At 39.7% G+C, this 27,689-nt stretch overlaps 1 protein-coding gene across 6 annotated transcripts in view; it reads right to left on the bottom strand.

The window, feature by feature from the left end:
- Positions 1-27,689, bottom strand: part of TTC7B (tetratricopeptide repeat domain 7B) — a 240,435-nt gene that overhangs the window by 164,864 nt on the left and 47,882 nt on the right. For all 6 annotated transcript variants that reach the window (XM_036842602.1, XM_036842601.1, XM_036842604.1 and 3 more), the window contains 2 exons: positions 18,211-18,341; positions 1,685-1,806 (listed from right to left, as the gene is read on the bottom strand). In XM_036842602.1, coding sequence (XP_036698497.1) covers positions 1,685-1,806; positions 18,211-18,341 — 253 coding nt within the window. The remainder of the gene's footprint in view (positions 1-1,684; positions 1,807-18,210; positions 18,342-27,689) is intronic.

The raw sequence follows: 27,689 nt of genomic DNA on the forward strand, positions 1-27,689 counted from the left end.
GTTATCAATCTCACACAAAACGTTTTCAATAGAAGGTATTGGTTTGGGACTCCTGAAAGCCCCAGGGAAATTCATTCCGGCCTCTGGACTTGCATATCAATCACACAAACTCACAGGTTAGAGGGAGGGAAAGCCAGGGTTGGAGTTTCCTCCGTGATGACACTATTTATTGTGAAAAGGGAGAATAAACAGAAAAAAATATTCTACGTTCCCTCCCTTCTCTCTCTATTTATAACAGCAAAGAAACTAGAACTCAAAACTCAGCCTAGGGCTTCCCTGGTGGCACAGTGGTTGAGAATCTGCCTGCCAATGCAGGGGACACAGGTTCGAGCCCTGGTCTGGGAGGATCCCACATGCCGCGGAGCGGCTGGGCCCGTGAGCCACAATTACTGAGCCTGCGCGTCTGGAGCCTGTGCTCCGCAGCAAGAGAGGCCACGATAGTGAGAGGCCCGCGCACCGCGATGAAGAGTGGCCCCCGCTCGCCGCAACTAGAGAAAGCCCTCGCACAGAAACGAAGACCCAACACAGCCATAAATAAATAAATAAACAAATACTTAAAAAAAAACAAAAAACAAAAAAACTCAGCCTAGAGGACATGCACCATCACTCAGACGATCTCAATCAGTGACAGATGAGATCAAACTCAAACGCATCTATGCCAGAGCTACCAAGCCATTCCAAACTTCGGGGTGTTTATTGCAGCCTTCTGTGGGCCCTGCCAATCTGAACCTTTGGAGCAAAGCAGGCCTTCTCCACAAACAGTTTAATAGGATTTGGAAAATAAGCATTTACTCCCCAACAAATGGGAAACAGAAGCACGTGGCTCTGGGCAGATGAAATCCCACTTCCATGAGCTACGCCCCAAGGTTTGAAGCTCTTGAAAATGAAGAGGGAGCAACTCCCCTGTTGAGTTATCCAATCTGCAGTTTAAAGCGCGATTGGACTGTTCCTGAGGAAGGGGCCTCCCACGCACAGCCTAGGAGGAGCTACAGGGGAACCAGATACATACTGTTGGTCTCCATGCACATCTATCCTGCAGCAAAATGTCAAAACAAGGGACAGCTGAAGAGATTTGGAAGGGCATCATCGCATTTCTCGTAAGAGCAACACGAAAAGGAAAACAAGCATCAAATGCATGAGAGAGCTATCCCTTACATGCAGGCTCTTAAACCTTTTAAAAACTCTTTTCAAAAGCGGCTCAAGGGGAAAATGTACCCGTGTGGCATTACAGCCATACTCGCTTTCATAAAAACCGTCTGAAATTTGGCAAATCCAGTTCTCTAAACGGATCAGCCGTTCAAAGGGAGATGATCCAGGGTTTCCAATCCATTAATTCTCCCCGCAGCAAAGCAGGGAGGCCTGTGCAGTACCATCCCAGGGAGGCAAGGGAGCACAGAGCATGGCCCCCAGTCCCCCCCCGCTGGTCCTGGTGCTCCACACTGTGACTCGTACTCATGGGGGAGCCTCCTCCTCCCTCCTCCCACCTACAGATCTCATGGGAAAGTGAGGAGCCAGGTGGAGAAGAGACAAAAGAGCCTATGCTCATTCTTTTTTTAAAAAAAAAATTCCCATTGTGGTTTATATTTAAAATTGCTTTATGATAAAAACTAAACTGAAGACAGCATTATAAGGCTTTCTATTTTCCTTCTTTAGGAACTTGATTTAGAAAAAGAAGAAGGCTTACCCATTTTTGAAATAGAGGACATGGGCTCTCTGTAGTCCTGTTTCTAGGAAAAAACCTAGTTCTTGATCGTGGGGAGCAGAGCCAGGCTTAGGACTTCTGTTTTGAATATTAGAAAGTATTACCTAGAAGGGGAGAAAATCGGAAAACTAATCAGATCCACATGCAAGCCTACCTCCTTCAAACCCTGTCTCTAAATGCACTGCAGGACTTGAAAAATTAACTTCTGTATGCAAACGTCAGTGCAAGGCACTGCTGTAGAAGTGTAGGCATGAGAAAAGCAGAGAGAGTGACTTCTGTGAGACAGGGAACAACTGCTAACCCCGGGCCACGTGTGGCCCTCCTGGCACTGAGGACAGAGGAGTGAAGGGTGCTGATGAATGTACGGTGCCAGGAGAAGCATTAGAGGTGGAGTGGCTCTGCCGAAAGCCAGGATGTTGACAGAGAGGCTGAGTGACACAGAAGCCGGTCCAGCAATGGACAGAAACGGTCATCATCCACCAGTGGCTGAGGTCACTGATGGGTGGCCCGTGGCTTCAGCCCTCCAGAGTATGATGAGCTTCAGAAAGAGCTGGAGAGTGCCGTGATTGGCACTGGCTCTGGAATTAACCAGAGAGGGCAAACTCACCAGGCTACAGAGCTGAGGCCTGTGGACTGGGCAGCAGCTACCTATTCTCAAGGGGAGAGTTGAGAAAAACAACCTCGACTCCCCCTCTCCCCAAACTTGACCTCTTGTCAGCAGATAACGAGGTTTTAAGGGTTTACGTGTTTAGCCCTGCCAGAAAGACTGCCAACTAGTCAAGAGAAAGGCTTGCAAGTTGAGGGGGATACAGTGAAGGGTAAACACTTAGCTACTGTTACAGAGGCTGCTCTCCTTAAATTCACAAGTCAAATAAAGCATTTATCAACCAGAAGCTACTTGTGGCCCATTTAAAAACCACAGGAGTGCTCTCCAGACATGCTGCCAACATCTGCTGAGACTCAGCAGCTCTCCAAAGATCCAGCTGTTAGCCAAACCCCAAATATTTTAGAGGTCTTGAAATTATTCTCCAAATGGAGTTGAAGCAATTGCTGGTTCTCTACCTTATGAGCTTTGGGAGGGGGAAAAAAGTAGAAGACACACAACGAACAATACGTTGCGGAACGAAATCCAGGTGGGCAACCCTTGCCTTTGAACTACATCCCAGCATCTTATCAAAACTGCCTGGCTCCTTCTTGACTTAGCCCTTGGCCCTGCAAGCGCTAAGAGGTAGGTGTTCCTCCTGCCTCTGAGAACTGTCATTTTTGGCTCCACCCTCACCCATCCTCAAAGAGTTGGAGACGCAGAGAGTGCGGTCCTGGGCCCTTGTCCTTCTCTGTTAAGTGTCTCTCAAGATGATCTCATCCACTCCTCAAAAATCATCTACATGCTGCTGAATCCCAAATTTATAATCTCTAGTCTAGACTTTCCCAGACTCATATATCCGACTACTTCCTTGACATTTCCACTTGGGGGTCCAACGTTGAAACTTTAAAAAATTATCCTCCATTTGCTTTTGATAATAGTTTTAATTTTTTAAAACGTTAAAACGTTGACAGTTGCTGTGGACAACTCGGAAGCCAGCCATGATTATTTTAAAGTGAAAACAATGTAGTACAGTACAAAAAGAAAATTAAAAATCATCCCAAATTCTACCAGATAGAAATAGCCAGTGAACATTGATTGAACGATAACCCAGCTATCTCTGTGTACATATGTATCAAGAGGAGAGAAAGATAAAAATCATTTACAAACATTGAGATTGTTATACATACTGGTTTTAATTTTAATTAAATTTGACAGGAGAAACTAAAGGGTGACCAAAGTAATCACTCAATCTCAGAAAAATGTGGGTTTTTTACACATAGTTCATACATTTATGTCTCTCTAAAGTTAAAAAATGTTATATTTATTACATGTATGCATGTGTGTTATATGTATGTGTATATGTGTATACAGACAGAAAGACAGAGACAGGGAGACAAAGAAAGAGACAGAGAAAGGACAGAAAGTAGGTCATTCTTTTATCTACATATTTCAACACTATACAGTATCTGTTGACCCAGAACAAAAATGAGGAAACTGACATAATCATACTACCTTCTCCTTTGCCTTCTCCTCAGCCTCTTATTTTTGTTATAGTACTGTTTTTTACTGCCAAGGTACCTAACGATTATTTCTACCCCCATAATTGTTTTGCATCAGTTCTATATCAAAATGCATTTGAGGGGCAAGATAGGGGTAGAGGATTAAGAGGTACAAACTAGTATGTATAAAATAAATATGCTACAAGGATATATAGTACAAAACAGGGAATATAGCCAATATTTTATAATAACTATAAATGGGATATAACCTTTATAAATTGTGAATCACTATGCTGTACCCCTAAAACTTATATAATATTGTACATCAACTATACCTCAATCAATCAATCAGATGCATTCATTGTTTCTTTAATTCTTTATTTTAAATTGATTCTTACTTGGTGGAATATTGCCAAAAAGGGCTCATGGATGCTACAGGCCCTGAATTCTTACAGGTGTAAGAATGTCTGTCTCTTGTCTCTGTTCCTCTAAACCTGAGTATGACATTCTCGGATTTCCCACTTTCTCTCCCTCAGAACATGGCAGACGATACTCCAGTCTTCCAACGTTGACAGTTGCTGTGGACAACTCGGAAGCCAGCCTTATTGTTCTCCCTGTAGACAATCTGCAAAGAGCAGTCCTTTTCTCCCTGAAGTCTAGAAAATCTACCAGGCGTTGTCTTGCCATTCATCATTCTATGTCAGCTATTCTTGGAACACAGCGTGAACTCTCAATCTAAAAATTCAGATCTGTAGTATCAAGTAAGGCACTGGACTCGGGCTGCCATTCTGGGTTCAAAGCCCAGCTCCACTACTATGGGCAAGTCACAGTCTCTAAAGTTTTCTCATTGGTAAAATGGAGATGGTAATAGAATTTTTCACTTAGTGCAGTCCTATGAACTAAATGGAATAATAAATGGATAGAACACTTAGCACAGTATATAGCAAGTGCTGAATAAAGCCTTACTTTGTTGAAGAATTTCTCTTTGATTATATAATTGTATTTTCTTATCTATTCTGTTTTTTTCCATTTTCTTTTTCAGGAATACTAATTGTGTGCACTGTCTTAATTACTGTAGCTTTGTACAATAGAAAGTTAAGAGATTGGGAAGTGTGAGTCCCTCAACTCTGTTCTCTTTCAAGATTGTTTTGGCTCTTCTGGTCCCTTGCATTTCCATATTAATTCGTGAATCAGCTTATCAATTTCTGCAAAAAAGGCAGCTAGGATTTTAATGGGGATTGGGTTGAATTTGTAGATCAATTTGGGGAGTATTGTCATCTTAACAAATTAAGTCTTTTGTTCCATGAATGTAGGATGCCTTTCCATTTATGTAGGTGTTCTTTCATTTCTTTCAACAGTGATTTGTAGTTTTCAGAGTATAAGGTTTGAACTTCTTTTTATTATCCCAATGCATTTTAATCTTTTTGATGCTATTAGGAGTGGAATTACAATTTTAATTTCATTTTCAGATTGCTCATTGCTAGTGCATACAAATAAAAGTGATTTTTGTATATTGACCTTGTATCCTACAACCTTGCTGAAATCGTTTATTATTTTAGTTTTTGTGTGTGAATTCCTTAGGATTTTCTAATACAAGATCATGTCATCTGCAAATATAGTTTTACTTCTTTTTTTAAAAAAAATTTTATTTATTTATTTTTTGGCTGTGTTGGGTCTCTGTTGCTGCACGCTGGCTTTCTCTAGTTGCGGCGAGCAGGGGCTACTCTTCATTGTGGTGAGTGTGCTTGTCATTGTGGTGGCTTCTCTTGCTGTGGAGCATAGGCTCTAGGCGTGCAGGCTCAGAGGGCTTCAGTAGTTGTGGCACGTGGGTTCAGTAGTTGTGGCTTGCAGGCTCTAGAGCGCAGGCTCAGTAGTTGTGGCGCATGAGCTTAGTTGCTCCACAGCATGTGGGATCTTCCCGGACCAGGGATCAAACCCATGTCCCCTGCACTGGCAGGTGGATTCTTAACCACTGTGCCACCAAGGAAGTCCCTCCCTTTTCAATCTGGATGCCTTTTATTTCTTTTTCCTACCTAATCTCATCTTGGAAGGAAAGCATCCACTCTTTCACCATTATATATGTTGTTAGACGTGGGTTTTCATGGATGCCTTCTATCAGGTTGAGGATATTAACTTCTTTTTTTTTAAAATTTTTCTTTACTTCTATTCCTAGTTTGTTGTGTGTTTTTTTATCATGGGGAGTGTTGGACTTTGCCAAATGAGTTCTCTGCATCTACTGAGATTATCATTATCATGTGGTTTTTGTCCTTTATTCTATTTATATGTTGTATTACATTCATTGATTTCCATACGTTAAATCAACCTTGCATTTCTGAAAAGAATCTCGCTTGATGGTATATAATTCTTTCTCTATGCTGTTAGATTCAGTTTGCTGGTATTTTGTTGAGGATATCTGCATCTGTATTCATAAGAGATACTGGTCTCTGGGACTTCCCTGGTGGCACAGTGGTTAAGAATCCTCCTGCCAGTGCAGGGCACACGGGTTCGAGGCCTGTCTGGGAAGATCCCACATGCCACAGAGCAACTAAGCCCATGCACCACAACTACTGAGCCTGCGCTCTAGAGCCCAAGTGCCGCAACTACTGGAGCCTGCGTGCCTAGAGCCCGGGTTCCACAGCAACAGAAGCTACCGCAATGAGAAGCCCACGCACTGCAACAAAGAGTGGCCCCTGCTCACCGCAACCAGAGAAAGCCCACGCGCAGCAATGAAGACCCAACAAGCCAAAAATAAATAAATAAATTAATTAATTAATTAATAATAAAAAAAAGAGATACTGGTCTCATAAAATTAGTTAGGGAGTGTTTTACTCCTCTTCTACTTTCTGAAAGCTTCTATAGTACTGGCATCATTTCTCCCTTAAATTGAATCTCTCTTCATTGAATTCACCAAGGAAGCCAACTTGACCTGTAGTTTTCTTTATGGGAAGATTTTTAATGATAAAGTCAATTTCTTTAATTCATATAGGTATACTTGAGTTATCTATTCTTTCTTGAGTGAGCTTTGGTACTTTGTGTCTTTCAGGGAACTTGTCTATTTTCTATAAATGATCAAGTTTATTTGCATAAAGTTGGTCATAATTTTCCCTTACACCCTTTCAATGTCTATAGATCTATAGAAGTGCCTCCTTTTTTCTGGGTATTGATAATTTGTGTCTTCTCTCTTTAATTCTTGTTCATCTTATTAATAGTTTACACAAATTTTATTGATCTTTTCTAAGACTCCATTTTGGTTTCACTAGTTTTCTCTACTGTTTATCTGTTTCACTGATTCTGTTCTAATCTTTCTTATTCCCTTCCTTCTGCTTATTTGGCTTTAATTTGTTCATCTTTTTCTAGTTCCTTGAGTTGGAAATGTAGATCATTGATTTGAAATTTTTCTTCCTTTCTACTATACACATTTAATGTTATAATCTCTTCTATACATTTTGTTTTCTATATCTTGAAGCTCTATTATTAGGTATACATACTTTTAGGATTATAATGTCTTGATGAATTGACTCCTTTTATTATATCTCCCTTTATCTCCTATAATATCCCTTGTTTCTAATTCTACTTTATGATATAATACAGCCACTCTAGCTTTGTTTTGATTATTGTTTGCATAGTGTGTAATTTTACCTTTTATCTACCTATGTTTTAATATTTAAAACATTTCTTGTTGATAGAAAATCTCTACCTTTAAATTGGGGTGCTTAGACAATTTACATTTAATATAATTATTGACATGGTTGGAACCATCTTGCTAGTTTTTTTTTATTGGCCCATATGTTCTTTGTTCCTTTTTCTCACTTTCTTCTTTTTTTTTTTTTTTTGGATTGATGATTCCATTTCATTTCCACTATCAACTGGTTAATTATGTCTCTTTTTTTCTTATTTTTTAGTGGCTGCCCTAGGGTTTACAATATAGCTCTTTATAATATCTCTTAAGTAATATTACACCAATTCATATATAGTATAAATACCTTATAACAATATACTTCTATTTCCTCCACTATCTTTTTTGCTATTGTTGCCACACATTTTACTTCTATATTATAAATCCCATAATACATTGTTCATATTTTTGGTTTAGGCAGTCGATTATCTTTTAAAGAAATTAAACATAAGAAAGTCTTCTTTATTTACCCTCATTGTAACCATTTATGATGTTCTTGATTTCACTGTGTGGGTCTGTATTTTCTTCTGCTTGAAGAACTTCTTTAACATTTCTTGTCACACAGGTGTGCTGGCAATGCATTCTGTCAACTTTTATTTGTTCTAAAAAAGTCTTTATTTGTCTTTCCAGTGTCTTCTAATTTGCATATCTGTTTTGATGATAAGTCTTCTATAACTCTTATCTTTATTCTTCTGTATTTAAAGTTTCTTTTTCTCTGGTTGCCTTCAAGACTTTTGTCTTTGATTTACAACACTTTGACTATGATGTGTCAAGTGTGTGTTTGTATTTATCCTGCTTGGGGTTCTCTGAGATTCTTGGATCTGAGATTCTTTGCTGTGTTTCAGTAATTCTGAAAACTTAACCATTTTCTCTTCAAATAGTTCTTCTGTCCCAGTTTCTCTCTTATCCTCTTGGGGCACCAAATACATATATGATATTTTCCCACAGCTCTTGGATGCTCTGTTCTGGTTTTGTCCCACTCTTTTTTACTTTATTTTTGTGTTTCTGTTTGAATAATCTCTATTAACCTATCTTCAAATGAAAGTTTTTTTCTTAGCTCTTTCCAGTCTTCTAATAAGCTATCAAAGAAGTTCCTCATCTCTTATATCATATTTTGTTATTTCTAGCATTTTAATTATACGTTTTTTATAGTTTCCTTCTCCTTGTTGAAATTCCCATCTGTTGCTGCATGTTGCATATCTTTTCCATGATATCCTTTAACATATAACTCATGGGTATTTTAAAGTTCCTGTCTGATAGTTCCAATACCTGGGTCATTTCTGGGTTTGGTTTTGTTTATTGCTCTTCACAGTGATTTGTTTATTCCTGTTTGTGTGTGTATATATACGTATCTTATAATTTTTTATTTATTGTTGACAATTGTGTATACAGAAATAAACTGAGTTAAATAATATTTACACTTGAAAATGTGTACCCCTTTTCTCTTATCAGGCCCTAAGTGTTGGGGATTGAGTCAACCTAGTCAGTAGTTGAGCTGGAGCTGGGTTTTATTGTTTCTATAGTTACCTCCAATGCACCATAGGCTTCAAACTCCTCCAGCACTGGGTTGCTAACTGTGGGACTTGGGATGCCAGAGGGTTTTCCTCAGTGTTTCTATTCCACCCACAGTTTTTAGCAGTCTCTGTATGCTTGCACTACAGAGGGGTTCTCTCTCCACATTCACGCCTCCTTTCCCAGTAGTAGTCTGCTGTTACATAGTACTTGGTGCTGTGTTGTTATGTGGCTGGTGGGTGGAAGGGAGAAATTCTTGGTTCTCCTGGTCCAGCCTCAGTCTTAGGAAGGGTCTGTACCCAGAACCTCAGGGATGGGGCTCATCTTCAAGGGCCCCTTTCTGGGCATCTCCCTCCTAGCTCCTGGAATGCCTTCCTGGGACAAAAGCCATATAACTTCTACCCCAGAGAAACTTTGAGCATGATTACACTCCTAGGAGTCCAGATTCAGACCAAAACTGAAGCCTCTATTTATCACTCCATCTTATAAATACAGCTGGTCCTGTATCCACGGGTTCCAAATCTGCAGATACGGAGGGCCGACTGTACTATGCCATATTATATAAGGGACTTGAGCATCTGCAGATTTTGGTATTCACAGGGGGTCCTGGAACTAATCCCCCACAGATACCGAGGGGCGACTGTAACGTCATCCAGCCAGCTGCCCAAATCAGACACTGGGGAGTGAGCCTTGAGACCCTGATACTCTCTCACATCTAATCTATTACTATTTCCCTCCTAATTATTTCTCAAACGTCTGTATATATCCATTTTCCACAACCATAACTTTCATCAAAGCTACCACCACTTCCTGTTAGATTTCTACAGCAGCCTCCTAAATAGAGTCTCCACGTCCTCTCTTGCTCCTTAACTACTTCCTTTCCACCCTCCACAAGCAGCCTGAATAATTTTTTAAAACACAGTCCTGGATCATGTTACTCTTATGCTCTTTCTCACCTCTCATGTATCAGCTTGATTGTCATTTCTCAGAAGGGCCTTCCCTGAGCACTAACATAAAGCAGGCCGGCCTCTATGTTCCCTCCCACAGCATCCTATTCTATTCCTTCATTGCATTATTAATGTATTTTTAACTTGATGATTGGCTGTCTCCCTCCATGGTGCTGCACCTTCTGCAAAGTCAGGGGCCATGTCAATTCCATTTACTAATATATCCAGTGTCCGACTGCAGTGTCTGGTACAGGGAAAGCATTCAAAATACATAGTAAATGTAGATAAATGAATAAAACACATAGTAAATGAATGAATGAATAAATTTGCAGGGCCATAAGAAATGCAGGGGAAAAAGCAGTAAGAAAATAACCTATTCTGCATTAGGCACTATGAAGGTACATAGACTCTCATTTTATTCTCCCACAAAAACCCACTGAGACGCACACTATTACCCTCTCTTTACTGAAGGGGAACTGAGACTTTGCTCCACTGAGCAGTTGCCCAATCACATGGCTAACGAGTGTTAAGGCTGGTGTTGAAACTCAGGTCTACCTGACTCTGCAGTCCGACTCCTCGCCCTTTGTCCTATTAGTCTGCATTTGCCTTGCAGAACAAAGTCCAAAAGACAAGGTCAGGGCTGCCAGGATGAGGCAGGATGGGAAAAATGCAAGGTGGGAGAGAGAGGGAATAGCTTAGCTCAGAGTTGCCCTGAAGTCCAAGTTCTTGGATTTAATCCCTTCCTCACAAAGAGCCTCCAACACATGGACCTGGGCAGGAGCATTGTTTGGCAGTGTTTGAAGCCAACCACTTTTTCTGTGATAAACACTTCCCTGTGAGAGGACTGCCAACAAGTATCCTTAACAAGTACAGCCTGTTTTGGCAAAAGCACACACCCAACACCTGAGGAAGCATTGACAGAAAGTGGGCAGGGGCCAAAGATTTTAGGTCAAAAGGCCCAGGTTCAAGGTCTGGTTCTGACATTCCTCACCACTTGTGGACTTAGGACAACTCCTTTGATCTCTCAGATCTTCATTTTTCATCTGATTAATGGGATAATAATATATACCTACATAATTGTTATGAACTGCAAATGAGAAACTATTTAATGAGCAGTAAACATTATAATCCTTACTGGAGATATATTAAAGTATCACCTTCAAGTAGGAACAAAATAAGGATACTTCCACTAACCTTTATAATAACATTGTTTTAGAAAAGTCTGGAGATAGGGCATGAAAGAGAGAAAAGTGGAGAGTATTAGAAAGGAAGAAAGCATACCCGACCACAACTCATTCCTCTGCCATATGTTCATATTCTTAGAAAAATGAAAAGAATCAACCTATTTTTATGGAGGAGTTCAGTATTGTGGCTGATAATCCTGTACTGTTATCCTTGTCCGCCTTCAAGGTTCAGCTCAGGTGTCGTCTCTTCCAGGAGGCCATCCCTGAACTTCCGCACGGGTCCAAGACCCTTCTCTGGGCTTGCAGAATTCTCTGAGCGTTCCCCACCAAAGCAGCCCACGTGCTGTTTATGGACCTGTGTCCTCAGAAAACAGTAAGTTTCCTGAGGACATGCTCTGTGGCTTATTTCTTCTAGTGCCCCCTGGTGTCAAGCACAGTGTGCAGAACAAAGAAGAAGGCACTCATTAAATATTTTTGTAATTGAATTTAAAAAACCAAAGCATTGCTTTATGTGAAAATACAATGAAAAAAATGATCCTATACGCGAAGCAATACAAATAGAAGAGATCTGGGAATACAATCCATCTACTGAAGTCTGTAAAACAAAAATCTTGCAAAATGGAAAGAGGTATCATGGTCACAGATGAGTAAAGACTAAATATAATTCTCCAAACCAATGTATAGCATTAGTAAAAATTCGACCAATCCCAATTATTCTAAATAATACCCAAAGTCAGAGCATCTAGAAATACCAACAGAAAAGGACAAAGAGTATTCTGAAAAATAAGTAGTTACTAATCCCTTCAGATGTTAAAACATATCATAAAGAGCACTTATAAACAGTGTCACACTGGTGCAAGATTAGCAGAACAAAATAAGAAAGTTCAGAAATTACTGTTGTGTAAAATTTTATTAAATGACTTAAAATACATAACAGAAAATATGAAAAAGAGAGATAAGATCATCTTAAAGTGGTACTGAAGTTTGAGGAAAACATTAGAGTCATATCTAATATCATACACCAAAATAAGTCTCTCCGACAAGATTTGAAAATTAAAAGCTGTTTTTTAAAAAATGGAAAATGGTTGAAAACTTTTTAAATCCTAGAGAAGATTTATCCCAATATTTCAGCTTTAAAACAATGAAATAAATGTAATAAAAGATAATCAGATTCAACTAATATATATAGTAGATTTAAAATTTTATGAACAATTTAGAAATGGAAAAGTACTGAGTGGGAAATCATTCAGAGCAAACATAATAATGGGTTAACATATTTATGGTATAAAAGCTTTATTCAAATTATAATACTACATCCTAAAACCAGAGAGAAAGTATAAACAGACAAAAAAGAAATATAACAAGGTTAAACATAAAGTTATCATATGACCCAGCAATTCCACTCCCAGGAATATACTCAAGAAAATGAAAACACTTGTCCACACGAAATCTTACATACAAAAAGTTATAGCAGCATTATTATAATAGCCCAAAGTAGAAACAACCCAAATAATAAATGATAAAATGATGATGGATAAACATAATGTAGTATCTCCATACAATGGCATATTATTTGGCAATAAAAAGAAATGAAGTACCAATACATGTTGCAACATGAGAACATTATGCTAAGCCAAAGAAGCCAGTCATAAAAGACCACATGTTGTATGGTTCGATTTATAGGAAATGTCTAGAATATACACATCTATAGAGACTGGAGAAATTGGAGGTAAATGGGGAGTGACTGCTAATGCGTACAGGGTTCCTTTTGGGGGTGATGAAAATGTTTTGGAATTAAATATTGGTGATGGCTGCACAACTCTGTGACTATATTAAAAACCACTGAATTGAATACTTTAAAATGGGTACATTCTATGGTATGTTGAATTATATCTCAATAATGCTGTGATTTAAAAAAAAGAAAAGAAATATAGCTAGTAAGCAAATAGATGGAAAAAAATTTCAACCTGACTGATAGTCAAAGAAATGCAGACCAAAATGGCAAAGTACTGTTTCACCTAGCAAATCAGCAAAGTAACTTAGATAGAAACAACTGCAACCCCGTCAAGACTGCAAAGCAACCACTACTCTCCTGTACAGCCAAAGGTAGAAGATGTTAGTATGACTTGTAGAAAGCAATTGGATACAATATATAGTAACGAGAATGTTAAAAATGTCCCGACTTCTGGGAATTTGCCCTTAGGAAACAAAGCAAAACAAGGGAAAAGCTACCTGAAAGGAAGCTGGCACCAGAGCACTTATAAAAACAGCTATACCCAACTATAAGTGATTTATATCATAGAGGCCATCCACTTGATAAAATATTACATAACCATGACAACACTTTGAAGTTTTGATGTAATGTTGAGTGAAAAAAGACAGATATAGATCCCTTTAACGCTATAAAATTATGAGGGCAAAGACTGACCAAGAACATACAAAAATTAAAATAAGCTACTGTTCTTTTCTCGTTTCCAGGCTTTTCTGACTCAGCTTTAAGTGTGTTGTAGCCTCCTTTCCCAGCCAGTCAGATGGCGGCCTCAAAGTCAGAGCAACAACATCCTGGCCAGTTTCTTGATATTTCTTTAAGGAACTAGTTTATTCAGATGTACTACATTAAGCCATGACCTATAACCTGCCGTTTCAGCTTAAGTGAAAAGGCAGGGATTGGGAAGGAGGAAGAGAAGGGAGAATCCATCTTTTCTTCATGGTCACATGTTTTAGACCCAAAAGCACAGCCACATGGACCTCCAGAGTCACACCCTGCCTTCCGTGTCAGTAGCACTGAGTACTTTTCCTAGGACATCTTGTTCGAGTTCAAGACACACAGTAACCTTAATCTAATCCAGTTGTGAATCCAACGTCTCAGCTGTGTCACTGTGAGTTCTTCCTGTGGGGAGGACAGAACCCACTCAAGGACTGACCACGATGACCGGTGAACAACTCTTGATGAAGTCTAGGCTGGGCCCTGCAACATTTGGGCACCAGCTCTTTCTTAAAACTTTAACACATAAGAAAATCTATGGGTGTCCCATAATTTAGCATTAACTTCTTTTCTAAAATAGGGTGTAAAGGAATGAACTGTCAGCAGGAGGTAAAGTTCCACCCTGGCACGGCTTCTGCTCAAGAAAGCCATACCCAGCTGGTTGGCTGATGCATGCAAAGGACAGAGACAGGATGACTTCATTTGCCAAAAGCAGGGCTCATATTATGATATTCGAGGGTGAAGTCATCTTTATTCCTATCATTGCACCTTTAGAAGCTCCTTGTGGGGCAGATAACTTTATTTACTGTTGGTGTAATGCCACCATCCAAAGATAAACTAATCAAGGTCAACCTATGTCATGTCCATCTATTCTAATTTGGTTTACTTGATTACATTTTTCTATATGCATAATTTTGGAGGTATCTTTCATTCCCCTTCAGAGAACAAACTATCAGAGAAAATTACTAGCGGATGTCTCTGTGACCCTAATGTAACAAGGACAACACTAACATATATACAATGCACACGGCTTTCAGGTATTCAAATTTCCTTTGGCCCTGCCTCCCCGTTTGGAACAAGGAGGGAGAACAGTACATGGAAAGCTCCTATCATACTGGGTGGAGAACACTGGTGGCTCACTGGTTTTCTTCCCCAGACAAGTCAGGCAGTATTAACCCCACCATGAAAATGGAAAGCTGAAGCACACAGATATAAATGATTGGACCAAGGTCAAACAGCCGGGGTGAACAGAGACTCAGAACCCAGATATGATATGGGGACTCTAGGCAACATGTTGTTCCATTAGCTTCCAGGCAAGAAATGGAAAACCAAATTCTCCTGAAAAAATTACTCCATAAGTATCTCTTTAAAATTATTTAACACTTTTAATAAAACAGCATGTTTAAAATACTCCATATTTTCATCTAAATATCTGAAATCTTCGAAGGTTAGGAAAGATTCTACTGCCAGGTGACACAGGAACAGATAATGACAATAAAACGAACATTTAATGTGTGCTAAACATGTACTCGGAAGAACATGAGTTAACCCAATTTATGCTCACAACAGCCTTACAGCAATTATTATTGCTATTTTACAGCTGAGGTTCGGAGGCAGCACAGAGAGGTTGAGTAACTTGCCTGATGTTCCACAGCTAAGAGGTGGCAAGACCAGGATCCCAACGCCGGCGTCACTTAACCCCTGGGCCCTGCTGCCTCTCCCAACTTAACTTAGCCGCCTGGAGGGGAAGCCGAGGTCAGCCCCCTTTCTGAAGAGCCCCTGCCCTTCAGGAAACAAACAACACTAACGTTGCTAAACATACCCACTCTTAGAGAAACTAGAAGAGGGATGAGGCTGCATCAGAAACAAATCGATGGTTCCAGATTATGAAAAAACATTTTCCACAATACTCCAAACTGTGCTCAAAAGTTCTCCTCAAATTTTATCCTTGCTAGTGAATGACATTAAGAGGCAACACATAAATAAAATGCCAAAAGGTCCCGGCAAACAGAAGTTTCTTCGCTGGGAAGAATGGCTGGGAAATGAGGGGAAAACCACTGAAAAGACTGCCTTTGCCCAGCAGAACAAACACAGGAACAGAGTGTGTGGGGTTTTTTACTTAAAGGGCTACCTACCCAGAAAAGCAAAGCACTATTTACCTAAGCTTGCCCCAGTCTTTTGCTTCCTTCAGATTTTATTTTCCTTACATTTGTTTTCAATTTAGCATAATTCTTAAAAGTCATTTAAGTTAAAGGAAGAAAAAAGAGGCCAAACAGGTATCTTCCTCTGCATGGCACCATTGTCTTGCCTCATAAAAACCCCTGAACTTCCACCAAGCCCAGTGGTCACTTAAGGAAGGTCATTTTTCCCCTAGACTTCTAACTAGTCACAGATAATTTATTGAGCATCTACTACAGTCAAAACAGATGTTTCATTCATTCAATCTCTCTCATTGCTAATATCCCAGCTTCCTGGATCTGGGGAGACCCAAAGTGGTTTCCCATGAAGGAAAACTCAGACTGGAAAATCAGAGCCAGAAATGTGAAAGTCATCTAATATATACCCTGAAATTGAACCATACACTGAGTGAGCCTGCTTCCCCACACTACTAAGAGCTATGGCTTGCTTGGTCAAATACTTATTGAGCACTTTCTATATATAAGGGTGTAAGAAACTACGGGGTTCCACATTTATTGGCAGCGGCCTGGGATAATGAAGTAAGTGATGCTGAACTAGGTGTCACAAGAGCTGAGTTCTAATCTTAGCTTTGGCCCTAACTTCCTGTGTGTCCTTGGGGTCTCCCTTTCTGGGCCTCCATTTTCTTCTCAAAATCTAACATCCTATGATCACTGTTTCCTCAAAACGAAAAATATTTATTTTAAATCCTATGATTATGAGAGTCTCCTTTCTGGTCTGGCTAAAGAACCCAGTGGTGAATAGGTGGTTATAAAGGAACACAACAGGAAGTACATCCAGATCTGCCAATTCCCACATCGTTAAAGACACACATAACAGATGAACCTCCTTTCTCCCAGCCAGGAGAAGGCGGCCCCAGCGTGACAACAGAGAGTAAAGGGCAAAATAAGGTCCCCTAAGTGGCACGGACTGTGGGGTCCACAAGAACAGCTTAGCTGGCGTAAGCAGACTTCTCAGCTGCCCAGCACTGGCCATCAGGGAGGTAGACAACGAAAATCATGTCGATTTTAAAATCAAGCTGCATGATCATTTCTCTAAAGATCGTACCATAAATTCTGAATAACAAATAATTCCTTTCTCATAGCAGACTTCTTATAGAACAACATTTTGGCAAGACAGCCAAATATATTCCTGAATTCCTGGATATTGCGAACCATGATGTATAATCCATTCTGGTATGGGCCAGGCCAGACACCACTCCCATCATCCTCTCCACCTCTTCTCTGTGGCTCTCACCCTACTCTCCCTGATCTTGAAAGGTAATTCTGATCCTTGCCACCCACATCAACACACTACAAAAAGATTTCTACGAAAGAAACTACTTCCAGTCTGTACACTTATAAAATAACAAAAACTACCAAGACTTTGGTAGTCCCCCTCTATTCTAATCCTTAAGGAAACAGAGAACCCATAAGTTGATGGGAAACAAGATTCTGACCATTTTCAAAAGTCTCACAGAACTTCTAATCATTTCAAACAATCTCACAGGATGCACCTCTGGGTCTGAAAGGGGAAATATCAGGATCGAGCCTTGGTTAGAACACCAGGAAGCTCTGCGAGGGGCAGACTTGACTAGGAGCTATTGTTTTTAGTAAAAATAAGTGTCAATTACCAATAATCCAATACGTTTCTGAATCTGGGCTAAATGCCTTTATTTAAATGACCTTTTACAATCCCCACAAGAACTCCATGAAGTAGGAACCATTATTATGCTCCTTTTACAGATGGGAAAATTGAAGCTGAGAAGTGAAGGAAGTAACTTAGTAAAGAGCAGAGCCAAAGACAGCGATCCTTCTAAACAGACAAGTTGCCCACCCCTCCCCAGCCTCATCCAGCCTTCAACTTCCTCTGCCTGAGGGTGTGAGCTCAGGGTCCCTTGCTCACTCGTTCTCTGCTCAGATGGCCCTCTGATCAGCTTCTGGTTTCATTCCCCACAGCAGAGGCAAACCACTGACTGCTGGGAGAAAACCATCCCAGATGGTCTCAAGGATACACAGCCTCTCCAAGCAGGTTGGTTGAGAGTCCCCAGCAGCCCTTTGGCATGACCATTGAGGTAAAGCCTCCCAGACTCCAGATGTACCCTATGTTGGTACATAATCCACGCAAGTGCAAAGGAAGCTCAACCTGTTTTGCCTATGAGAACAGGAATGATTAGCCAGCTTCGGGGCACTGAGGGTATAAATAGATGCATAGTGTCATTTCTGCTCAGAGGATGTTAAAATGCTTCCCAAACATTGACCCATCTATTTTCACAAGGTGCCACATTTACCACCATATTCTCCATAGCATTAAAGAATAGAAGCAAAGCTTTGCACCCAGAGACAGACAAGTTGAAGGCTTCCAGAGGCTGACCACAGTTCTGTGAGATCTGATTTGAAATTTTAAAAAATTATCAACTGAACGAACACATGGTCCTCACTTACCCTTTCTATCTCTTGGAGGTACAGGAGTGCAATGTCCCCTGCCTTCTCATAACAGGTGATGACATCCTGTTCCCGATCCACATGGAGATTACTGGTAGAAGAAGAAATAGGCAACTTCTCTAAACAAAGTCCTAAAAAAAATCAACATACAAAAACTGGGTAAGTTGTTTTTCCTGGGGCTTAATTTTTTAATATTGCTCTAGAGGGCCAGATAATATTAGAGAAGCAGATACTCTGCCCTCTCTCTTTAAGGACAAAATGGAACATCAAAATGGAGTACCAAAAAGAATATCCATAAGTTACAGATGAAGGAGGCCCCTAAATATACGGAAAGCACCATTTGACTTTGATATCCAGGTTGAGAATTTGATCAGGTACTTCACCATGATTCCATTCAGATCTAACAGAGCTTCTCATTCAAATATGTTGCAAGGTCCTTCAAGAATTTTTTAAAGTAAGTACAGGTAGGCTCACAGCACAATACTAGGTACAGAATATCTTCTATCCCAAGATGTACACTTAACCGATTGAACATAAAACATTTCTAAATGCTCTCAGGAGCCTCAGTTACCAGGAAAATCTTCCAACTCTCAGCCCTAGAGTTCTGTAGTAATGACAACACCCCAAGCCACCTCTCAGTTCCAGGCCAAGAAAACACCCAGAACGTTGCTGTGTGGGCACTTCTTGGGAGATGGAGGGGTTACTCTTTGCCAAGAGAGAGTTCAGGGCTGGGACGGGATATGAAAGCATGAACGACTGAGAAATAACAATGCTGAGAGGAGCAGCTGCTGCGTAAACCCAGCACCAACCTCAGCCCCTGCTCTGGGCAACCAGCCTGGGGCACGTCGGGCTCCAGGTCCCCACCTGCAATTGGAGGCAGAGAGGGAGTCCCGCGGGGAGGGTTTCTGCTGTGTCAAGTGCCCTGGGGTACCGGGAAACACACACTGCACACGTTCACTCCACGCATGAGGGTGCGAGAAGCTTCAATGCGGACACAGTCAGGCTCTGCAACTGGAAGGGGCCAGAGAGGTCCCTGGGAAACTCACTCAGTTTATAGACGAAGAAGCTGAGAACCATCATGGTAAAGTTAAGCGACTCACCCAAAACCTGACAGGCAGTTAACAGCACAGCAGGAATGAGATCCCAGGTCTGGGGCCTCCCAAGCAACACCTGTCAAGTGTGCTGCTGGCTTTCAGAGCAGACACCACCGCAGAGGGGACCAGACACACCAAACACCAGCAAGTGACCCAGGGCCTCCCGTGCATCACTCTGAGAACGGCCTCCTCCAAGGTGCTCTTATCAAACTGTGACAGTCCCTCCAGGCTGTAGAAGGTGACAGGAGGTGGTCGTACTGCACGGGAAGGAGAAACCACTTCCATCCACAGGGAGCCCACAGCTGAGGACAGTGTGCCGGGGAGCTCAGAGGTGACCACGTTGTCACAGAAGGTGCAGATCGGCCAAAGATTTTGTTATTGTTTAACAGCTTTATTGAGGTTGCACTTTTTAAATGTTTCATCATGATTTCTTTTGTTTTTATTGACTCTATTTTTTATTAACTAAAGCCCATCATTTACATTAGGGTTCACTCTTTGTGTTGTGAAGTTCTGTGAGTTTTAACAAATGCATAGTGTCATGTATCCACCATCACAGCATCGTACAGAATTGATTCACTGCCCAAAAATTGTGCTCTATCCCTCTAGCCCTCCTCCTGAACCCGTGGCAACCACTAATCTTTTTACTGTCTCTACAGTTTTGCTTTGTCCAGAATATCATATAATTGCAATCATCCAGTACGTAGCCTTTTCAGATTGGCTTTGTTCACTTAGAAATATGCTTTTAAGGTCCCTTCATGTCTTTTTGTAGACAGATAGCTAACTTCCTTTTGTCGTTAAATAACATTCCATTTATTCATTATTTAAAGGCACCATGGTTGCTTACAAGTTTTGGCAATTATGAGTAAAGCTACTATAAACATTCACGTGCAGGTTTTTGTGTGGACATAGACGTCAACTCAATTGGGTAAATACCAAGAAGAGGAACTGGTGGATTGTATGGTAAGAATGCATTTGTAAGAAATAGCTAAATAAATATATTTTATTTACAAATAGTTTTGTAAGAATAAATATTATTGGGTTGGCCAAAAAGTTTGTTTGGGTTTTTCTATAAGACCTTATTTTTAGCTTTATAAGGAACTACTGAACTGTCTTCCAAAGTGGCTGCACTATTTTGCATTCCCACCAGCAATGAATGAGACTTCCTACTGCCCAGCATCCTTGCCAACATTTGGTGTTATCAGTGTTTTGAATTTTAGTCATTCTAATATGTATAGTGGTGTCTCATTGTTGTTTTAATTTGCAATTCCCTAATGGCATATGATATTGATCTTTTCTTACGCTTATTTGCCATCTGTATACCTTCTTTGGTGAAATGTCTGGTCAGATCTTTTGCCCTTTTTTCGATTCAGTTGTTTGTTTTCTTACTGTTGACTTTTGAGTTCTTTGTATATTTTGGATACATGTCCTTTATCAGATATCTATTTTGTAAATATTTTCTCGAAGTCTGTGACTTTTCATTCTCTTCACAGTGTCTTTCACAGAACAAAAGTTGTTAGTTTTAATAAAGTCCAATCTATCAATTTTTTCTTTCAAGGATTGTGCTTTTGGTGTGGTCTCTAAAACGCCGCTGCTAAATCCAAGGTCACCTAGATTCCAAGGTCACCTAGATTTTCTCCTATGTTATCTTCCAGAAGTTTTATAGTTTGGCATTTTACATTTAGGTCTACAATCCATTTCGAGTTGATATTTGTGAAAGGTATAAGGTTCGTCTCTCTCTCTCTCTCTCTCTCTCTCTCTCTCTCTCTATATATATATATATATGGCATGTGGATGTTCGTTTGTTCCAGCACTATTTGTTGAAGAGACTACCTTTCCCCACTGAATTGCCTTTGCTCCTTTGTCAAAAATCAGTTGATTATAGTTGAGTGGGTCTATTTCTGGGCTCTCTATTCTGTTCAACTGATTTTTTTGGTCTATTCTTTCACCAATATTATGTGTCTGGATTATCAGTATACAGTGTATCATTTTTTAAAAATAGCTCTACTGAGAGATAATTTACATGCCATAAAATTCACTCATTTTAAGTAAAATTCAACATTTTTTCAATAAACTCATAGAGTTGTACAACCATCAACACAATCCACTTTAAGAACATTTCCATCATCCCCAAATGATCCTTTCTGCCCAAATCAATCTCTATTCTCAGCCCCAGGCTCAGGCAACTGTTAATCTGCTTTCTGTCTCTGTAGATTTACCTTTTCTGGACACTTCATAAAAATAGAATCATATAATATCTGGTCTTTTGTGTCTAACTTCTTTCACTTAGCATAATGTTTTCAATGTTCCTCCAAGTTACAGCAATATTCCATTTCTTTTTACTGCTGTATGGATATACTGCATTTTATCTGTCCATTTGCCAGTAATGGGCATTTGGGTTGTTTCCTTTTTGGCTATTATGAATAATGCTGCTATGAACATTCATGTATAATTTTCTTGTGTGAACATATATTTTTAATTCTCTTGGGTAAATACCTAGAAGTGGAATTGTTGGGTCAGATAACAAATTTACTTTTAACTGTTTAAAAAACACTTGTTTTCCAAAGTGGCTATACCATTTTACACTCCCACCAGCAATTTATGAGGAGTCCAGTTTCTCCACATTCCTGTCAATACTTGTTATCGTCTGACTGTTTTGTTATAGCCATCTAAGTAGGTGTGAAGTGGTAGCTCATTGCGGTTTTGACTTGCATTTCCATAATGACTAATGATACTGACTTTTCATGTGCTTATTTGTTATCCATACATCTTCTTTGGTGAAATGTCTATTAAAATCAGTATTGACTTTTCTGACCTATGCACAGGGTATGTCTCTTCATTTATGTAGGTCTTCTTTACATCTCTCAGCAACGGTTTGTAGCTTTCAGTGTGCATGCCCTGCAAACCTTTTGTTAGATTTAAGTATTTCATATTTATTATGCTGTTGTAAGTGGTATTGTTTTAATTTTCATTTCCTTTTGTTCACTGCTAACATATAGAAATACAATAGATTTTTGAATAGTGATCTTATATTCTGTACCCTTGCTAAATTCAGTTAGTTCTACACAATCATGTTGTTTGCAAATAAAGACAGTTTTAGTTCCTCCTTTCCAATCTGGATGCCTTTATTTCTATTTATTGCCTTATTGCACTGTCAAGAACCTCCAGTACAATGCTGAATAGAAATGGTGAGAGCAGACATCCCTATCTTATTCCTGACCTAAGGGAGAAAGCATTTAGTCTTTCACATGAAGTTTGATGTTAACTATCAGTTTTTCATAGATGCCCTTTATTAGGTTGAGGAAGATCCCTTCTACACCAATTTTGCTAAGAGTTTATATCAAGATGGATGTTGGATTTCCTCAAATCCTTTTTCTGTGTCTATGGCTTGTTGTCTTTTAGTTATTTAATCTGGTGAATTACATCGACTGATTTTCAAATATTAAACCAAACTTCCTTTCCTGAGATAAACCCCATTGACCATGATGTATTATCCTTTTTTTATATTTTTAGATTTGATTTGTTAAATTTTTGCTTGGAATTTTTTTCATCGATGTTCATGAGGAATATTTGTCTATAGGTTCCTTGTAATGTCTCTGTCTGATTTTGGTATTAGGGTAAGTCTTAACCTCATAAAATGACTTGAGAAGTATTCTCCTCCCTTCAATTTCCTGGAAGAGTTCGTGTAGAATTACTATTTTGTTCTTAAATGTTTGGTAGAATTTACCAGTAAAGCCATCTGGACCTGGAGTTTTCTGTGTGGAAGGTTTTTAACTATAAATTCCATTTCTTTGATATACGGTTGTTCAGATAATCTTTGCTCTTAAGTGAGCTTTGGTAGTTTACATCTTTTAAGTAGTTTGTCCATTTCTTCTGAGTTGTCCCATGTATTGGTATAGTGTTGTTTATAATGCTCCCTGATCCTTTTAGTATCTGTAGAATCTCCAATGGTGACATCTCTCTCATTCCTGATGTTGGCAATTTGTGTCCTATGTTTTTATCCTGAACAGTCTAACAGTTTATCAGTTTTGTTGAAATTCTCATTAAGATCTTTTGATTTCATTGATTTTGGTTTCACTGATTTTTCTCTATTATTTTCCTGTTTTCTACTTCATTTATTTCTGTTCTGATCTTTATTATTTCCTTTCCTCTGCATACACTGGACTTAATTTACTCTTCCCTTTCCAGTTTCTTAGGGTGGAAGCCAAAGTATACATCTGAGACCTTTTTCCTTTTCTAATATATGCACTTTGTATGATAAATTTCTCACCAAGCACTGCTTCAGCAGTATCATACAAATTTTGATATGTTGTGTTTTTATTTTCATTCAGTTCACAATAGTTTCCAACTTAACTTTTGATTTCTTCTTTAAAAATGTGTTATTTAGTTTCCAAACACTCAGGGATTGTCCAAAGATCTTTCTGTTATTGATTTCTAAATTAATTCCATTATGGTCTATGTAGTAAAGGACTAAACAGGCTTGAGATGTTCAAACTCTGCACATTCCAAAGAAAGGACTGGCCTTTGACCAGCTGGGAGAAAAGCTCTAAGCCCTTGGAATATTCTACCTGATAAGAGTGTCTTTGTACATCTGGGGCCTCAGGCCACACCATTTAGTTATACTTAGAATGTGATTTACAGTGTAGGTCTTAGGCCACACTATAACACTTTTGACCTCTAGGGAGTCTAGAGACCGAATAATTAAGTTCCATGGCACTCTATTGACTGACCCCCAGTACAAACCGTGGACATGATGGCCTGAGCGAGCTTCCCTGGCTGGCAGTACACCATTAGTGCTGTCCCACATCGTTGCTGGGAGAACTAAGTGCTGTCCATATCACCCCACTGCGAGAAGATGACTTAAATCTTGTGGTCTCTTCTGGACTCTGCCTTATGTGCCTTTTGGCTTTACTAATTTTAATCTGTAGCTTTTTGTTGTAATAAACTGTAACCATGAGTATAATAGCTTTTCTGAGTTCTGTGAGTCTTTCTAGTGAATCACTGACCTGAGGGTGGTCTTGGGGATCTCTGACAGAAGTCAGAGAACATATTTGAACCCTTCTAATTTTGTCAAAATTTGTTTCTGGCCCAGAATATGGTCAATCTTGGTAAGAATCTTGAAAAGAATGTGTATTCTGTTGTTGGGTGGAGTGACATATAAACGTCAACTAGGTAAAATTAGTAGATTGTGTTGTTGCAACGTTTCTGTATCCTTACTGATCATCTGGTGACTTGTTCTATCATTTATTGAAACAGGGTTTGGAAGTCTCTGAGGATTGTTGCCAGTGGTTGCTTTAAGGTTTAATTCATCACAGTCTACGTCAAATGATATTATACTAATTCACATACAGCATAACACCTTTACTGTTACATACTTCCATTTCTCTCTTTGCAGTCCATATTTTCTTATTATATACATTATACTTTTACATAGATTATAAATCCAATGCTACATGATTATTTTTATTGAAATGGTGGATTATCTTTTAAAGACATTTTAATAATGAGGAAAGACTGATATAGTCTCTAATATAGTTATGATTTCCAGTGCTCTTTGTTCCTTTGTGCAGATTTATATTTCCTTCTACCTAAAGGGATTCCTTTAATATTTATTATAGCACAGTTAAGTTGATGATGAGGTCTTTCTTTCAGTTACTGTCTGTTTGAAAAAGGCTTTATTTGGCCTTCATGTTTGAGAATATTTTCATTTTCATTCACTTGACAGGTTGCTCCCCCCGCCCATGCCCCCCACCCTCCTAGTACTAAAGATGCTCCTCTATGTATTCTCACTTGCATGGTTTTTTACAACAAATCTGCTGTCACCTTATGTTTATTCGTCTGCATGTAATGTGTCTTTCTTTTGGCTATTTTAAAGATTTTCTCTTTATTACTGGTCATGAGCAATTTGGATTATGAAGTGCTTTGGTTTAGTTTTCTTCATGTTTCTTTTGCTTGGGCCTCACTGAGCTTTCTGGATCTGAGGATTTATAGTTTTCATAACATCTGAAAAACATTCAGCCATTATTTCTACAAACGTTTTTTTTACCCTTCCCCTTCCTTAGGGGACTCCAATTACACACATATTAGGCCACGTGAAGTTATCCCACAACTCACTTATGCTCTTTCCACTTCTTAAAAAGTTTTCACTCTGTTTCATTCTAGATGGTGTCTATTGCTACATCTTCAAGTTCACTGATCTTTTCTTCAATGTCTAATCTGCCATTAATCACATCCAGTGTACTTTTCATCTTAGACATTGTAGTTTTCATCTCTAGAAATTAGATTCAGTTCTATTTTTAACTTCCATGTCTCTACTAAACTTTTTGAACATGAAGAATAGATATAATAACTGTTTTAAAGTCCCCCCAGTCCTAAGCGCTCAATATTCACTCCCTTTCCTTTAGAGACAAAGTTGTTTATATGGTTGCAAAAGAAAATTATTAAGCATCCTCTCTCCAGTGTGAACTCTGTTTCAACCTCTTAAAATTTTCTCCGAAGGAGAATACAAGATAAACTGAACAAATTCACCATTTGGTAGAACAGCTCCGGAACTACTCAAAAGCAAGCACTTGATTGGGGCTTCTTAAATGTGCTTTAAGTGCTCATTTGTGCAAAATTAAAATCTCCAGAAAACAACAAAAAGAGATAAATTATTTCATAATCTGCCTTCTGCTTATATGAGAAGCAGCCAAATAATGTGCAAGTCGGTATCAGGGACTTCATATAAAGGAAACAAATTCTCCAGAGTATGTCAAAGGGCCAGGAAAAAATGGGTCTAGTCTTTGGCACTTGATACTACTGCAGCCTGGACTCTGACCACTAAAGCTCATGGAGATGACCAAGGCCCCCAGGGACCTGACAAGCCCACTGAGTCAAAGAAAAGGCAAATCCAGTTCAACACAGTTTTACTATCATCTGTACTGTGCATTCTGAAATATCTGAAATCCACTTATCTAGGGCTGCAATCCATGGCCGTGCATAGTTGGTAAGAATATTCAAAGCAGCTACACAACTTAATCCTCCACCATGAGGAGAGACTGGTGTTTTCTGTGGATTCCTGTTCTGATTAGGTAGATATGTGGACACCTAAGGTCTTGGCTGGCAAATGGGTCTTTGGCAAGGAGTCCATTCTCGGGTAGGAGGCCCTTAATGGTAAATACTGCTCCTTTCCTTCTCCCAAATGCTGTGACGTTCATTCCATGTGCCACCATGCACACCTCAGAGCAACAGCTGAGTCTTGATTTACCACAGTGAATTTGTGGCTATGCAGCTCAGTTCCAGAATATGCAGTCCTCTGTCAAAAGCTGCTTACAGGACCTCTGGACTAGACTGTCAATTTTCAAGTGTCTGGGATCAGATCAACACTATCTGAGAAGCAGAGTTCTGAGGTCACAGTCCAAATTGGCCCCCATTAAAATGTCAGATAATGCCTTGCCAGTTTGGAAAGCTATCATCAATAATGTTTTCGGTTACTTTCTTTCTTCCAGAGAAATGCATGACAAAAATAAAAAACAGACTTGAAAAATAGCTGGTGTGGGAGCAATGCCTAATAAACATCTCAATAAGATCTGCATCTCCAAAATCAAAGCCGTGTACAAAAGAGTAGACGTTAAGTGCTCCATGACCAATCATCAAGGCCAACTATAAAGCACGGGTGGAAAAAGGGCTGACTACAGGCTGTGATTTAAAGAATGCTGAGTAGCCACTGGACCCAAAATGTATCTCCCTTCCTATGGGAAATTCCCACAGATGGACTCACTTCTGATTCTGAAAGGTCCTTTCTATGAAGGGCAACATATTTTAACTAAACTAATGATAATAAAGTCATTTAGGTCATACTTGACTGCTTTGAAGCTCTTCTATGTGCGTTAGCCTGTTCGGGCCTGTTTAATGGGTACTATCCTCCTCCCAAACTTGTGGGAAAAGAAACAGGAGGTCTGCACAGGGGCCAGAACTGAGATTACAAGGGAGCCCCTGAGCTGGGACAAGTGCATCCTGCCCCAGGTGATGGATGGTCTAAGAGTCTGAGGCAGGGTGGGCTGTGGGAAGCAAAGGTGCTGTGCCGCCGTCAGGGACCAGTGGGACATCACGGTTGGGAGGGGACACCAGTCAGTGAGGGGCAGCTGAGGACCCTGGACACTTAAAAGCTCAAATGCGTTCAGCCCCCGAATCGCTCGGTTTAGGTGCATCTTACAGATGCAACATAATATGGCAACCCGGACTCTCCATCCCTTGTTTCCTTCCACACCAAGGTTTCGTCACCTCTGAAAGGGAGCTCCATTTTCTTTCCTCAAGGACTGGAGCTTTGGCTGAGGAAGTGGAGAGCTACACATCTCACTGCCAAAAAAATAAATCAATCCAGTGATCACTGAGGGGTTAACATCCCCA

This window comes from Balaenoptera musculus, chromosome 2, assembly GCF_009873245.2.
Source record: "Balaenoptera musculus isolate JJ_BM4_2016_0621 chromosome 2, mBalMus1.pri.v3, whole genome shotgun sequence".
Taxonomy (NCBI): Eukaryota; Metazoa; Chordata; class Mammalia; order Artiodactyla; family Balaenopteridae; genus Balaenoptera; species Balaenoptera musculus.